General features: G+C 38.2%; 2 protein-coding genes across 3 annotated transcripts; one reads left to right on the top strand and one right to left on the bottom strand.

Moving 5' to 3' along the window:
* Positions 1–954: 954 nt before the first annotated feature.
* LOC110707961 (CRM-domain containing factor CFM2, chloroplastic-like) lies at positions 955–13435 on the top strand. 2 transcript variants are annotated; one of them, XM_021886053.1, is made up of 14 exons: positions 955–1799; positions 2687–3206; positions 3788–3918; positions 4228–4539; positions 4615–4771; positions 4910–5202; positions 5449–5508; positions 5589–5645; positions 6551–6784; positions 6871–7201; positions 7831–7961; positions 8071–8449; positions 8929–9008; positions 13342–13435. In XM_021886053.1, the coding sequence occupies exons 1-12, from the start codon at positions 1101–1103 to the stop codon at positions 8269–8271; spliced, it is 3126 nt and encodes a 1041-aa protein (XP_021741745.1). In that variant the 5' UTR covers positions 955–1100; the 3' UTR covers positions 8272–8449; positions 8929–9008; positions 13342–13435. The 2 variants fall into 2 exon arrangements, with proteins under 2 accessions (XP_021741745.1, XP_021741746.1); XM_021886054.1 differs by lacking the exon at positions 13342–13435 and adding an exon at positions 12697–12780.
* On the bottom strand, positions 9015–14092 carry LOC110707962 (equilibrative nucleotide transporter 8-like). Its single transcript, XM_021886055.1, has 2 exons — positions 13396–14092; positions 9015–12820 (listed from the first exon to the last, which is right to left on the bottom strand). Exons 1-2 carry the CDS (start codon positions 13907–13909, stop codon positions 12108–12110), a joined length of 1227 nt encoding a protein of 408 aa, XP_021741747.1. The 5' UTR covers positions 13910–14092; the 3' UTR covers positions 9015–12107.
* Positions 14093–14211: the final 119 nt, after the last annotated feature.

The following is a 14211-nucleotide window of genomic DNA, read 5'->3' on the forward strand; positions in this document are numbered from 1 at the left end:
AGAGAGGTCTACAGTTGCTTACTTGCTTGCTGATATGAGGGAGACGCCAACGTTTTTATAGTCACTAGTTGATTAAAAAATCGGGTCGGGCCTTAACATCAAATGTCATGTCTAAATTTGCATAAAAGTATTGGGTTTGTTGGGCCAAAACAGATTTTGGGTCGGGTTCAGTTTTTAACTTAAAATTGTTTTTGGTTTAAACTCGCCCTATTTTCGGCCGATTCATAGTTGATCACCTCAATACAAACTCATTGTTGTGGAGTACGAAGTATTGTCAATTATTGGTTGGTATATTCATGCGTATGGTACACCAGGTTTTTTTTAATACAAAAAAAAACACAGAAAAAATATTGCATACAAATATAAACTATATGAGCAAATTTATTCAAATTTTCCATAAGTAGAGTGAAAAATAAATTCAAATTAAGAACACTATATACAATACAGTCTTGTGGGTGCTGTTTTTGAGGGAAGAAAATGGGCACTTTATACTTGTTATAATCGTCTCAATTAATAAATTATTAATACTCAATTATTATAATTTATACTTAATTATATTTAAAGATATTATTGGTCAAAATCTTACATCGACACATGTGCTAAGCTCCAATAAGACACTAAGAACAGAGGTAGTAGTTCATTACGTGTATTCAAACTTTTTTTTTTTTTTTTTTTCATACTAACTCTGACTTAATATCTTCTACGAAAATAATCTATGCTCAAATCATCCCTTCCTCTCCTTTTTAAACTCTTTATTTGTTGAATAAAAATAACATATGACCAAAAAAACACATTATTATAATCCATCTACAAGTAGCCTGTGCGTTGCACGGGCTAAAGTACTACTGTAGTTGTTTCACAATTATATAGTTACCTTATTACTCGTATTGATTTAGTTTAGATAATGCAGTAATGTTGTTAATCAGTGTTGAATGATACGGTTACCAGAATAACAACCTGATTTGAAAATCCTGGTACCCAAAGTTCGTATACCTGACCCATGCTCACTCCTTCCAAATTGGGCCCTGAATGATGATCTTTAAAATCACCGTTATCCTTTCCCGCTTTCCTAAGGAAGAAAAGATTCCCTCCAAACAAAAATGTCACTTCTGTTATCTTTCCACCATTTTTCTCTCTCCTCTGAAACCTCAATTCACCATCATCACCAACACCTTCTCTCTCTTCGCTTCCCCAATAAACACCCTTTCATCAAATACCCTCAAAGAACCCTAATTTCTCAGCTCCGGCCAAGTGCCAGCAACAACGAAAAACCCCTCCCAAAATCCGCAATTCAACGAATTGCAGAGAAATTACGAACCCTAGGATTCGAGGAAGAAAGAAAAAGAGATACCCATTTGCCAGAAGATCATAATGATGACAAAATTGGGAGAATTTTCATCCCTAATTCCCGCCACATCCCTAATTTTCGAGTTGGGCATACTCTTGATTCTAGTTGGTCATCGCCCCAGAACCCGGTTCCGGATCCGGGTTCGGGGGGCGCCATTGTTACGATAAATGGATTGAAAAGGGTGGTTAAGAAGGAGAGAAAGGAGGAGAGAGAAAGAGGGGAGGAAGACAAAGAGCCGAGCTTGGCGGAGCTAACATTGTCGCGTTCGGAGATTCGGAGGTTGACGACGATTGGGATTCGGATGAAGCAGAAGATGAAGTTGGGTAAAGCAGGGATTACAGAGGGTGTTTTGAATGGGATTCATGAAAGGTGGAGAAGTTGTGAGGTGGTTAAAATTGTTTGTGAGGATATATGTAGGCTTAATATGAAGAGGACCCATGATTTGTTAGAGGTAATGATATGATCAAGTTACTAACTGATTAATGTGATTAAATTTTGTGCATTTTTAATTGCATTATTAACATAATGTGGATTACTGTGATTTATTTTAATGTGATTTTGGTGGTTGTTTCGTGGATTGTTGTTGTGATAGTCATAGTAATGTTAGTATTATGAAATTGTAGCTTGTGAGATTAATAGCACGGTTTTTGAAGCTTATAGGTCGAGGACAGCATATACAGGGTTTTAAGCTGGTTATGAGTGCAAATTTAACAAAAAGGGGTTGATTTGAGGAAACTACATAAATTCTATTTTGTGACTTTGTTATTACTCGATTTCTTCTGTTGTTTTCTCATTGGCTATCAATGAAATAATAGATAGAAAGCTTTTAGTATTATGAGGGTAGCATCCAAAGTGTGGTTTTAGTTTGTCTAAGATGGTGTAGCTATTTGTAGCAAAACTGAGCGATGAAATTATGGACAAGGAGTCTGGGTTCCTTTTGATTATGAGGTGTTGCTGCTATTTTGGGGAGATCAAGACGCTTGTCAATAGGTTACTGATTTGACATTGTATCAGCTACCAAATCTTAGATGATGATTAATTTAGATAAAGACGAATGCTCCAAGGCTACACATATGGGTGATATTTAGTTGTGGACTTGTGGTAAGATCAAATAATGTGAATATGGGTTTAAAAAGGTTGCTGTGCACAGTATATCCCATGAAACCTAAATTTGGTAATATGGTTTTTTTTTTTTTTTTTTTTTTTTTTTTTTAAAAAAAAAAAAATAAAAAAAATTCAATTCCCTCCTCCCCTTCATCCGCTCCCCTCAATTTTTTTTTTCTTTTTTTCCTGCATATTAAGTTTGCTGATTGTTTTATCAAAATTTGATGTCCCTAGAAAAAAACTGGAGGCATAGTTGTTTGGAGGACTGGAAGCAAAGTTGTTTTGTATAGAGGTGTCAATTACAAGTATCCATACTTCTCACTGGATGAAATATCTGGCTATAACAGTTCTGAGAATGCAGTGGAAGTAGATGATGGGTTGGAAGCCGGAGAAGAAGAGATGTCATCTGAGATGCTTGATGAGAGATTTACTGGACAAAGTTCAACAAGAATTCCGGGCGAGTCTTCCTTGGTACCAGGTGTTGGCAGTCCAGGCAGGGTGCGATTCCTTTTGCCTGGTGAAAGCCAACTTGTGGAGGAGGCTGATCGTTTGTTGGATGGATTGGGTCCTCGATTTACAGATTGGTGGGGTTATGAGCCATTGCCTATTGATGCAGACCTTCTTCCAGCTGTTGTTCCTGGGTACAAAAGGCCCTTTCGCCTTCTTCCATATGGAGTGAAGCCTCAATTAACTAATGATGAGATGACGATACTCAAGAGACTGGGACGACCACTTCCTTGCCATTTTGCTTTAGGTGAGATTGATAATTTCCTCCCCTTGACTCCCCCTTGTCCTGCTTTCTGAATTTGTATGCTAGCTTCTAGCAAAATATATGCATAAATGCTTGAAGAAAGTGGCAACCCACCTAAGTAACGCATACACTTTAAGTAGGTATTGTATACCAACACGTTTTGGACATGCCTTTTAATTTATCTCAGACCTCTATAGGTTATTTGTGTTAGTGTCTTATAAAACATTCTTCATGATAATTTTTAATCTTATAAAGATATAAATTGTAGCTAGTTGTTTGACAATACTTATGCCTTAAGGGAACAATTTTTGTTTTGCTAGATTATGTTTATTGTTATGGGTTTTATGATCATGTTTTTGCCTACATTTGAAACGTTTGTAACTTTTTGGTTACTGTTTCCTATGTCCCTATGGGGCCAATATCCAATTTTCTCTATGATTCATTGCAACCTACCAAATATTGTAGATTGGAGTGTTTCACGTTATTTTTCCAAGTAATGTATGGACCTTTAAGTCTTCTTCAAATTATTTCTTTAATAGCCAACTCTTGTGATGCTAATGCTAAGTTGTTAATTTTTCTTTTAGGGAGAAACAGGAACCTCCAGGGATTAGCTGCTGCAATTCTTAAACTGTGGGAGAAATGTGAGATTGCCAAGGTTGCTGTAAAAAGAGGAGTTCAGAACACTAATAGTGAGCTTATGGCCGAAGAGTTAAAGGTTAGTGATGGTAACATCACTTTCATGTTAAAAATCACAAAAACATTATGCAATCATGAGCCAATTATCAAAAGTGGAATAGTTAGAATGTACCTTTTTTTGATATAAACTGATGCATTTATAAAAAAAACTGATGCGATCATGACTAATTTTAAAATCTTGGATATATGGCTGTATCCCATTCTATGGGGTGCCTAGGAAGCAACTGGCAACTGTTTGGAATTGCCTTTTACTTACCTTGTGTATTAATTTATATAGCTGAGCTTATCGTCCTTGAGTTTTAATTTATCTTGGTAATCAATTTTGCAGCGCTTGACTGGTGGTGTCCTGTTGTCCCGGGATAAGGAGTACATAGTGTTCTACCGGGGGAAAGATTTCCTTCCATCAGCAGTTTCTTCAGCAATTGAACAGAGGCGGAGAAATAGAATGCATGGAGACGGACAGGTGGATAATGGTTTTTTAACAAAATCTACTGAGAACATTGAATTGGATACTGAAGAGCATACTGCTGCCTCTGTAAGTGAGACAAGCACGGAGCAAAAAATTAGAATTGAGCTTCAGGAGCGGAAAAAATTGTCTATTCAAACAACCATTTCAAAAACTAGCAGGAAGCTGTCCACGGTAAGCATATAAAAAGATGGAAAGTTTTCACTTGAAGTTCTCTTTCTTAGTTGCTCTGGGATTTTGTTGTTACAGGCTCTGGAAGAGAAAGCAAAGGCAGAGAAGCTTCTTTCTGATCTGGAGCAGGCTGAAAATTCTCAACAAGTAGAGGTGGATAAAGAGGGAATCACGGAGGAAGAGAGATACATGCTCAGGAGAGTTGGCTTGAGGATGAAGCCTTTTTTGTTGCTGGGTGAGTAATGGCTTATGAATTAATGTTATTGATAGTAAACCAGTTAATCAAAAGTACAGGTCATATAAATTGGAAGGCCTAACCTCTTGGATAGGTGGATGTTGTTTTTATGGTTCTCTTCTGTTATTCTTTTTTCAGGTAGACGTGGTGTTTTTGATGGCACCATTGAGAACATGCATCTGCACTGGAAGTACAGAGAACTTGTAAAGATAATATGTGGAGGAACCGACATTGAAGAAATAAACAACATAGCACGTATACTAGAGGCAGAAAGTGGTGGAGTATTAGTGGCTGTTGAGAGAGCCAGAAAAGGTCATGCAATCATTGTATACCGTGGTAAGAACTACCAACGCCCAGCTAGTTTGAGACCTCAGACACTTCTGAACAAGAAAGAAGCGTTGAAACGTTCAATAGAAGCCCAACGTCGTGAGGTAAAAATGAATTTCTCTTCCTATCTTGAATGAAGTCAGGGGTTAGATTTGGTTCAGTTGGGCATGTGACTTGAAATCTTTGTTTTGGTTCTTGTTTATGAGTGATTGTTCCTTGATTGATGTATAAACATGAGTTTATATGCTATTCAGTTTAAATATATATGTTTTGGTAGTTGAGGACCTGTTCTATGGCTTCTATGTTCATGCGAAATTATGTTATACTGATTACTTGCAATCATAATGCAGTCCTTGAAACTCAACGTATTGAAGCTAGCTAAAGACATTGACAGATTGAAACTCAAATTGGTGAGTTTCTCATACTTTTCTAGGTTTTACACCAGCATACATATGGCATGATCATAAAAATTCAGTTGTGTGCTCATCAGGTTGAAGATAAGGAGGCTTTGGATTACCAAGCAGGTAAACTGGTGAAAACTGAACTGGTGAGTTGACTTGATTTGTTGAATTCCATTTTTTTGTTGTAATGAATGCCAGTCTCACGGTGTTTTTATATAATGAAGAGTGAGGTCTTATATCATTTACTTTGTTGGTGATGATGTTATTCAATATTCAAGTAGGACAATATTGGTTCTAGTGTTCAACTCCCTGTATCTCCTCAAGACTTAAATATGCTTGGGTAGGAAAGGCAACTTTTCTTAGAAAAAAAGGGGAATCATATATGTAGTACATAAGGAATGTGATAGGTTCTGACTGGGTGAAAGAAGGGGTAATATGTCAGCATTTTTATTAATAAAAAGGCTAATTGTTCTTCAAAACTTAAAAACCTTAATTTACTAGCCATAGCTTTAAAATGTTACATACTTCTTATATTTATATAAATATATTGCTGGACTTCAGTTTTTGTTCTACAATCCCAATTCCCAAGTAATGGCTTGCTAACTACGGTATGCTGCTCCCTTGGCTGACAACATTTTCAAATCACTGGAAGATATATAGTTCTATTTAATGCTTTCTTCTGCATCATTTGCCCCTCCCTCCTTCTCTCTTGTGTGAGGCTGTGAGCACGAATGTGCAAGACTTGATCTACTGGTTGTCAAATACGGGGATAATTAGTATGGATGTCTGCATTTGAAGCAAGCTACGACTATACCCCATAAATCCTCACATGATAGACTGTACATTAAAATCTGAATTATTGTTACCCCTGATTTTCCTTGCCAAGTTTTAAGTTACTGAAGTTTTTACTCTTGCTTCCTAGGCGCTGTAATAACTAGGATAGGTGGTTTTCAACCTTATTTTATTCACCAAAGATGGTTTTTGGCCTCGTAGTGGATGCTTCATTACTCGTGGTCTCTAATCCTGTTCTATTATGCTTTCTTTACTGAAGGAGCCGGAAAAGAGTGAGAGAAATTCTATCATTTCAGTAAACAAAAAGGAATCTCAAGAGGATAATACTCCTGTTCGGGAGGAGAAGCTGGTTAAATTCCCCTCACTATATGATAAAACCGATGATGGTGCAGACAAGTTTTCAGTTGGCTCAGTTTATCCAAAAACCAATTCAAACTCTGTGAGGAAGGAACAGGCCAATGCAGAAGTCTCTTTTTGTGATGATGATCTTAAGGTAGAGTTTGATTGTTAATCTTTGAACTAGTCTTTGGTAGTAATACAATATTTGCTGAATGATTATTCATCTTATTGGTAAATCAGGAAAACTCTTCAGAGATGATTCATGTTGCAGCTAGTGATTCTCGCAATTCTTCATGCAATGAAGTGATGTTTCATTCAATCAGCAGTGAGTCTAGACCTACTATTACATCAGTGTCAGAAAACAATATTGAGCATCATATTGTTAAGAATGAGATATTAGAGCCATCTCACGAATCAGTAAACAAAGTGACAATTTCTCCGTTACTTCAAAAGGCAGCGGAGAGCAATTCTCAGGCAATACCAGCTAAAGCTAGACCGCTTACCAATAAAGAGAGGCTTCTTCTCAGAAAACAAGCCCTCAAGACGAGGAGGCGTCCAGTTCTAGCTGTTGGTGAGATGAATTGTACCAATTGTTTTAGTTCCATTCCTTGCCCTGCATGGAGTTATAGTATTAGAAAGGAATCTTGTGCTTACCAATGTGAGACCGTGATTGTGTCATAATGCTACTTTCAATTTCCAACCTAATTAGAATAGATAGAAGTCTCGTGTGGTTATCATTAGTTCAGGTAGTTCATTGATCTTTAATTGGTATATTATATCTGTGAATGTGTCATGTACTCATGTTAGGAATGTGTGCAGCTACTTATTGTTAAATGTGGTTCATCAGATAGGTAGGTATGAAAAGTTTTGGCTTGTAGTTTGTGGTTCTGTCTCTTGTATTGTGATACATGTATTACGTCAACTAGCAATAAGCATTCATAATTTATATAAATTAAAAATATGGCACAAACACACTGGGTAGGGAGGGATGGGAATGGGGTTGGGGTGTCACCTTTTCATGAAATGAAGCTCTTGTATAGGATGTCATCATGCATTTGTTCTTCGGTTGAAAGTACTCATATCTCATTCTACATCTTTCTTGAATAATATTATAACAATATCCTGTTCACCACTTCACCAATTTGAACTTTTTTTCTTCCAAACTTTTGACAAAAATTGTTTTTGGTTACTATCTTGCAGGCAAGAGCAATGTTGTTACTGGTGTTGCGAAAGCAATCAAGGACCACTTTAAGAAATATCCTCTAGCTATTGTCAATGTCAAGGGGAGAGCTAAAGGGACCTCAGTTCAGGAGGTGGTTTTCAAACTGGAGGTGTGTGCAGTTGTTCACTGAAGTTTGATTTTTTTTATTTTTTTTTTATTTTTATGTGACCATTGTTCTTGTTTAATTCAAGGCTGTTTCCTCATTTAACTTGTTGCAGCAAGAAACAGGTGGAGTTTTGGTATCCCAAGAGCCAAGCAAAATCATACTTTACAGAGGTTGGGGTGCTGGAGTGGAAACTGGCCATGCTTCTAATGATAGGGATCATGATAGACAAGCTGATATACCTTCATTAGCTGTCTCTCCAGAGCTGTTGGCTGCAATGAGACTTGAATGTGGATTCTCAAGTGACGAAACATAAGAGATAGAGCTTAAGCTTGGGTTTGATGCTTTGATCTAATTTTTATGGGAAAATCTGGACTGGCTGTGTCAATCACCCCACATTTCAGGACTCATTTGACGTGCCTCTTAGACATTACTGGCCAAGAAATTCCATGCAAGATCTTGTGGAGAAAGCAAGTATTTTTCATCCGTATAAGGTAAAAGTGATTAACTACCACCATACTTAACCATTTTGGACTATCCTGATTCTGGAATAAATTGTTCATGTCTATAGAATAAATGGATACTAGTAAAAATACTTAGTTGGGATGTCATTTACATGTTGCATAATAAGTAAATGGAAACTATTTGGTCAATCTTAAAAAATGCTTGTGTACGTTGTGTGAAGAAGAAATATAATCCAGATAGTATGTACGAGGATAACAGAGAGACTACATCTCTATATCCTCTGACCAAAGATGTTTCATATGACTACTTGAAATGTGTGTCAAAATACTGCTAAGGTGTTTCCTCTGCCGTATGAGGGAAATAATCTTATATTTGATTGAAGCCATTGTCCAATTTGAAATATACATGATTAGCTATGCAGTTTGGGTGCAAGATTTTTTTTAAGTTTTAAGATCTTTACAACTGAAATTGCAAATGTGTCATTGGGTAACAAAATCCACTAATGCAGTTGTTACACTGGACTGGTGCGTAAGAGTAGAGATCTTTGCTTTTCCAGCATCCCACTCCAGCATGGACAAGCAGGCTCTGGTATGCTTTCGACATACTTTCTGCAGTTATGTTATGTAGGTTTAACCTTATTCTCCCTTGCTGCTTGATCTTTCCACTTGCTATTGTGTTAGATAAGAACCCCCGTAATGTCAGTTGGGGTTAAAATTGATAAGATGGCTCATGATCTAATCAAGTGATCGGCCCAACAGAAAAAATAAGAGTGGCAAAAGGATAGAAAATATTTTTCTTCCGTTAGTGCAATGATCACTAATGGGTAGAGTGTAGAAGCACATATAAAACCGGATTGGTTGGGTGGCTCTAAAGATGGTTTTGAGCAGAGGGGGACCTTCCACCGGGGCCATTCGGTAAATTATTGTAATTAATTAGATGATGAACATAAATAACCTTATTTTACTTACTACCTCCGGAACATATTATATGCAACTTTTGCCAAAAACGAAAATTTCACATTAGATGCAACCTTCCCATTCTTTTTATTTTTAGTAAATTTTTAAAAATGAAATTACTGTTTTACCCTTACTAAATTTCTTTAAAACTTAGTTAGACAACTAAACTAAGGTTATTAAAACACTTAGGGGCCGTTTGGTTGGGGGTATTCAACAAAGGGAATGGGAATCGACGAGAATCATTTCCTTTGTGCTTGTTTGTTAGGCCACTTTTCCAATTCCCTTTACCCCCTTTATTCCCCCAAATCCCTCCAAGTTCATTCCTCACCCCCCCAAGGTATTTCCATTCCATTCCTTGGCCACCAGCACACCACCATACCACCACCCTCCTACCTACCCACATCACCGGAAACCGCACCACCGCCTACCCTTCGCCGCACCTCCCCCACCCTCGCCGGCCATCCCCTCCCCCACCCCTCGCCGGCCATCGCCTCTAACTCCCTCGAAAAAATTCCCTAATCCCGGCCATCCCCACGTCGCACCAGTCACCGCCCCTCCCTAACCCTTCGCCGGAACTCGCCGCCCCTCCCTAACCCTTCACCGCCCCTTGAAACTACCTTCCCTCCATGGAAAACCTTCCCCACACCCACGCATAGCCCTTGAAAACGCCACCCCCTCTCCTCAAAAATGCCACCTCGACCCTAGAAACCCTTATAAGTCAACCACCGTGTAGTTGGAGGGGTTAGGTCTGTGAGGGGTAGGGATGGGGGTTAGGGTTCCGTCGGTGAAGAAAGTGAGGGTGTGTGGGTGTGGTGGTGGTGAATCTAGTGATTCCCATTGTTTTTACAGCCAAACAACATACTACATTTGAGGGATTTTCATTCCATTCCCTTTGTTCATTCCATTCCGTTTACCCTGTGCAAACCAAACGCCCCCTTAATCTAACTAGATTAAATTAAGTAGTCCCACCAAAATTAATTCAATCCCCCAATCAGCAATCACCCAGCTTTAAAAAAAAAAAATATCAATCTGGGCCAACATTTCCCCAAATTTTTCTGGGATTAAAACCCTAAATTGACTTCTTCTTCGTTCTTCCTTCTCTACTCCACTTTCTCTCTCATGTCATTGTTGTACGGCATCGTCCTACCTTCACCTTCTCTCTCCTCTCTCTTGAAACTTATTCTCCGAATATGACGGATCTCACCCCACTCGATGCCGCTGTTTTAGTGAGTGAGGATGAGCAAGAAATCGAGCTGCTCAGCGAGTTAATTCGACTAGTTTAGGCAGTTTTCGGGGTGGGTTCGACGATGGTTGGTCGGGTGAGTGGTGGTGTGGGTTCAGGGTGTTTAGGGTGTTTGGGGTGAGTAAGGGTGGGTTCGAGGTGTATCGGGATCACTGGGAGATGATTTCTGGAGTTTCGGGGTGAGTGGGGGTGGTTTCGGGTTGGTTCAGGGGTGGTTTTGGATGAGTTGGGTGGTTTCAGGGTGAGTGGAGGTGGTTTTGGGTTGGTTTTGCGGTGGTTCAGGGTGAGTGGAGGTGGTGCCGACGAGGCTGCGGTTAGGCTATGGTGGTAGCCTAGTGGGGTGACTGTTGTTGATGGTGGTGGTGGTTAATTATCTCCATTCTCTCTCCTGCCCTTAATTACATACTCTTTAATCTATTAAATCACTATTATGAAATTTTGTCTTGGGCTCCGTGAGAGCTCCAAAGTTGCATATAATTTGTTCTGGAGGTAGTATAAAATATTAGAACATAGTGATTAGTTTTGAGTGAGAGGTTAAAAATTTAAATTCCAGCCCCTCTAATATTTTTGGCCAAGATCTGCCACTGGTTTTTGAGCCTTTGAGCTTGTGAAGGATCCAACAAAGAGTAGCCTCACGAGGAGGGGGGGGGGTTTGTTTCGGAACAGAGATCAACAAGTTGGGTTCCAGGGTTTGGGTTGTTTAAGCTAATGAATACCACAGTAGGAGCTATTCCAACATTCTACTTGGAAATGGTATAGTGCTTGTGGGAAGACCATTATATCCCTCTTCCCAAGTGTTTTGAAGTATTCCTTATTTTGTATAGTACTCGTATATTATAAGCTATTTTCCTTTCATGTAAAACATTTTACATAACAATAGTTGTTTGGTAATTATTAATATTAAAAAAGTCAAAGTGATGCATTTATTTAGAAACAGAAAAAGTCATGCTTCAAATTAAATTAGTGGGAACTTGATTTCTAGTTTAAGTAATTTTATAGTACGTTACTAACGCCCCCCCTTAGCGAGGTAATGAATCTAGCAATATCTAATTATATGATTTTTAGCTACTGTCAATATCTTTAGAGCGTATTAAAGGCATGTTTATGTATCATGTTTGTTAATGAAGAGTGGATTGAATGGAGCAGTAGTTTTTCTTCTTTGTTTTTCATTTCCCTTTCTCATACTTTGTGTTACAAGTTCATAAAGTAATGGATTTTCATGAAAATGTGTAAATAGTATAGCATAAGATTGTAAAAGGAGTTTGCTAGGTATGAAATAAAATAAAAGTGAGTTAAAAAAAAATAGAGATAGTAAATCTTACTAATTGATGAATTATACTACAATGAGGATAAAGAAAATGTAACAAGCTGATAAAACTTCATTTCTACAACAATTTAAGACAAGATATGCATAATTTGGTACAAAAAACCTGATACATATTATAGATTATAATATGATCTAGGGCCAACACAAGAAGAGATCATTTATCATATGATCCAGAGCCAACCTAGAATTGAGCCTACAACCAAGCCAACACCAAGAGCCATGGCCATGACAACAGCAGCAGTTTCTGCCTCCAACAAGCTCACGGATTTCGGAGTTAGAATCATAAGGGTACTTGTTAGATAGCCATTACTTATACCAAGCAAAAATGTCAGCAACACTGTAAAAATTTCACTCTTAAGCCACCTAGGTCCATGAAGATTTGCTCTGAAAGCAGGGTAAAACACGACTCTTGCCAAACACGCCCATGTCACTCTAGTTGTGTTGCTTGGAATCAATAAAGCAGTGAGGGATTTTCCGGCTAAGTCTGAAAAATTGTAGACCATGATAACCAAAATCGGGTACCAGTCTTTAAGCAAGTCAGATTTATGATTATCATCTGAAATGAATCCAGGGAAAATTGATAGAGTAACAACATAAATTGATAGGATTCCTATTGTGGGATGTAGGATTTTCTTGGCAATGTCAGAAAGTTCAGGCCTATAAGTTGTAGGATCGTGATTGTGTTGTTGAGATAGTTGCTTGTTGCAATGCTCTTGCATTACTGGGAGTCTGAACAGCAGGTTGCTGCAGATTGTGCAGATCACCACGATGATGGCGCTCACGATGAAGTAGAAATGCGCACTTGTTTGTAAACCTCGTGGATTCTCAGGGAGCGATGCCTTTGTTATGACCCTCAAAACAGAAACTAGAACCCCTGCACATACATACATGATGTATTATAAGTTCCATTATAATTATAACTACAGTCACATTATTTTACTTTTTCCTTTTGAGCTTTGAGGGTTCTTAGGTCCTTTAATTATCTGTGTAACTAGTAATTGTGTATACTTTAGTTTACTTCCAATTCTTTAACCAGAGTTAGAACTAATTTGCACTCCGCATTTTTTTAAAGAGTACTCCAGCAATCCAGCATACTAGATATTCGGGTCTAGACACTTTGACATGGACACATGGTGATGATGTTGAGCAACTTTGCTCACTAATTGTTCGGGTTAGGCTTGTTTATATTGATAAGAAACCCTCACCACTCGCGCATGTGGTATAGTCACTAGTTACCACTTACGAGTAAGCTAAATTTGGTTAACTAACCCTGTTTCTACTCTTGGAAGCAGTCTTTGAGAACTGATTCTATTGATTACTTTGTATTACTTTTAATTTTGCACCTTTTCCTGTATTTTCCATTTTTAGAGTTTCCAGATTTACATTGTACAACAGGGCCAAAGAAAAATTTACATTATTCTAAGGAAAAGAGTTGGGATATAACATAACCTGAGGAAGCAGTTCCAGCAAAAACTGCCTGCATATACTCCTTGGGCAACTTTCCTGCAGAACCTATCAAGCTTCCTCCGATCAGTCCATCAGCTAAACCACACATCACCACAGATGCCACAGTCGCGATGAAGCTCCCATCAGACTTCCACATCATGGACGACGACCCTTTAGCCCAATCGATTGTTGGAGTTACCATTAAAGACAGAACAAACATGGAGAAGCCAACATTCATTTTTAGTCTAAAGCTAACTTTGCTTCTCATGGTGCTTCCTTGGCCCTTTATCATCAGTAACAAGACGAGTAGTGAGGAAGTCATGTAAGCCACTGAGAAGACTCTTTCAATGTGCTTTGCTGGGTATAGATACGCGAAGTAATCAATGGCTGTGATGAACGTGTTCCATGGAAGAAGATTGCCGGCTCCTAGGAAGAAATGTAGGATGTATGCTATTTTGTATGTGTCCTTTACTGGCTCACTTGTCTGCACTACTTCAGCAATTTTCATAGCTTCCATCTTATTTTTCTCTTTTCTATTCTGAGTTGTTTATGTTACTTTCTTGACTTAGCTTGAAGGTGAAAGTGATGAACTTATGAGCAGTTTAGTATATATCATGCATATTAATGGAATAATGTTTGATACTGCTAGGTCTTAGGTTGGACAGGGATTGGACACGAGTATTGGCATAAAGCACAAAATGGAAAATTGACACCAAAATTATTTTGACTAAATTGATGGTGGACAAACATAAGATATCTTTGTGAGTTACAAGTATATGTGTCACCTAAGCTATGCGTCACGCTAGCGTAATAACTAAA

This window comes from Chenopodium quinoa, unplaced genomic scaffold, assembly GCF_001683475.1.
Source record: "Chenopodium quinoa cultivar QQ74 unplaced genomic scaffold, ASM168347v1, whole genome shotgun sequence".
Taxonomy (NCBI): domain Eukaryota; kingdom Viridiplantae; phylum Streptophyta; class Magnoliopsida; order Caryophyllales; family Amaranthaceae; genus Chenopodium; species Chenopodium quinoa.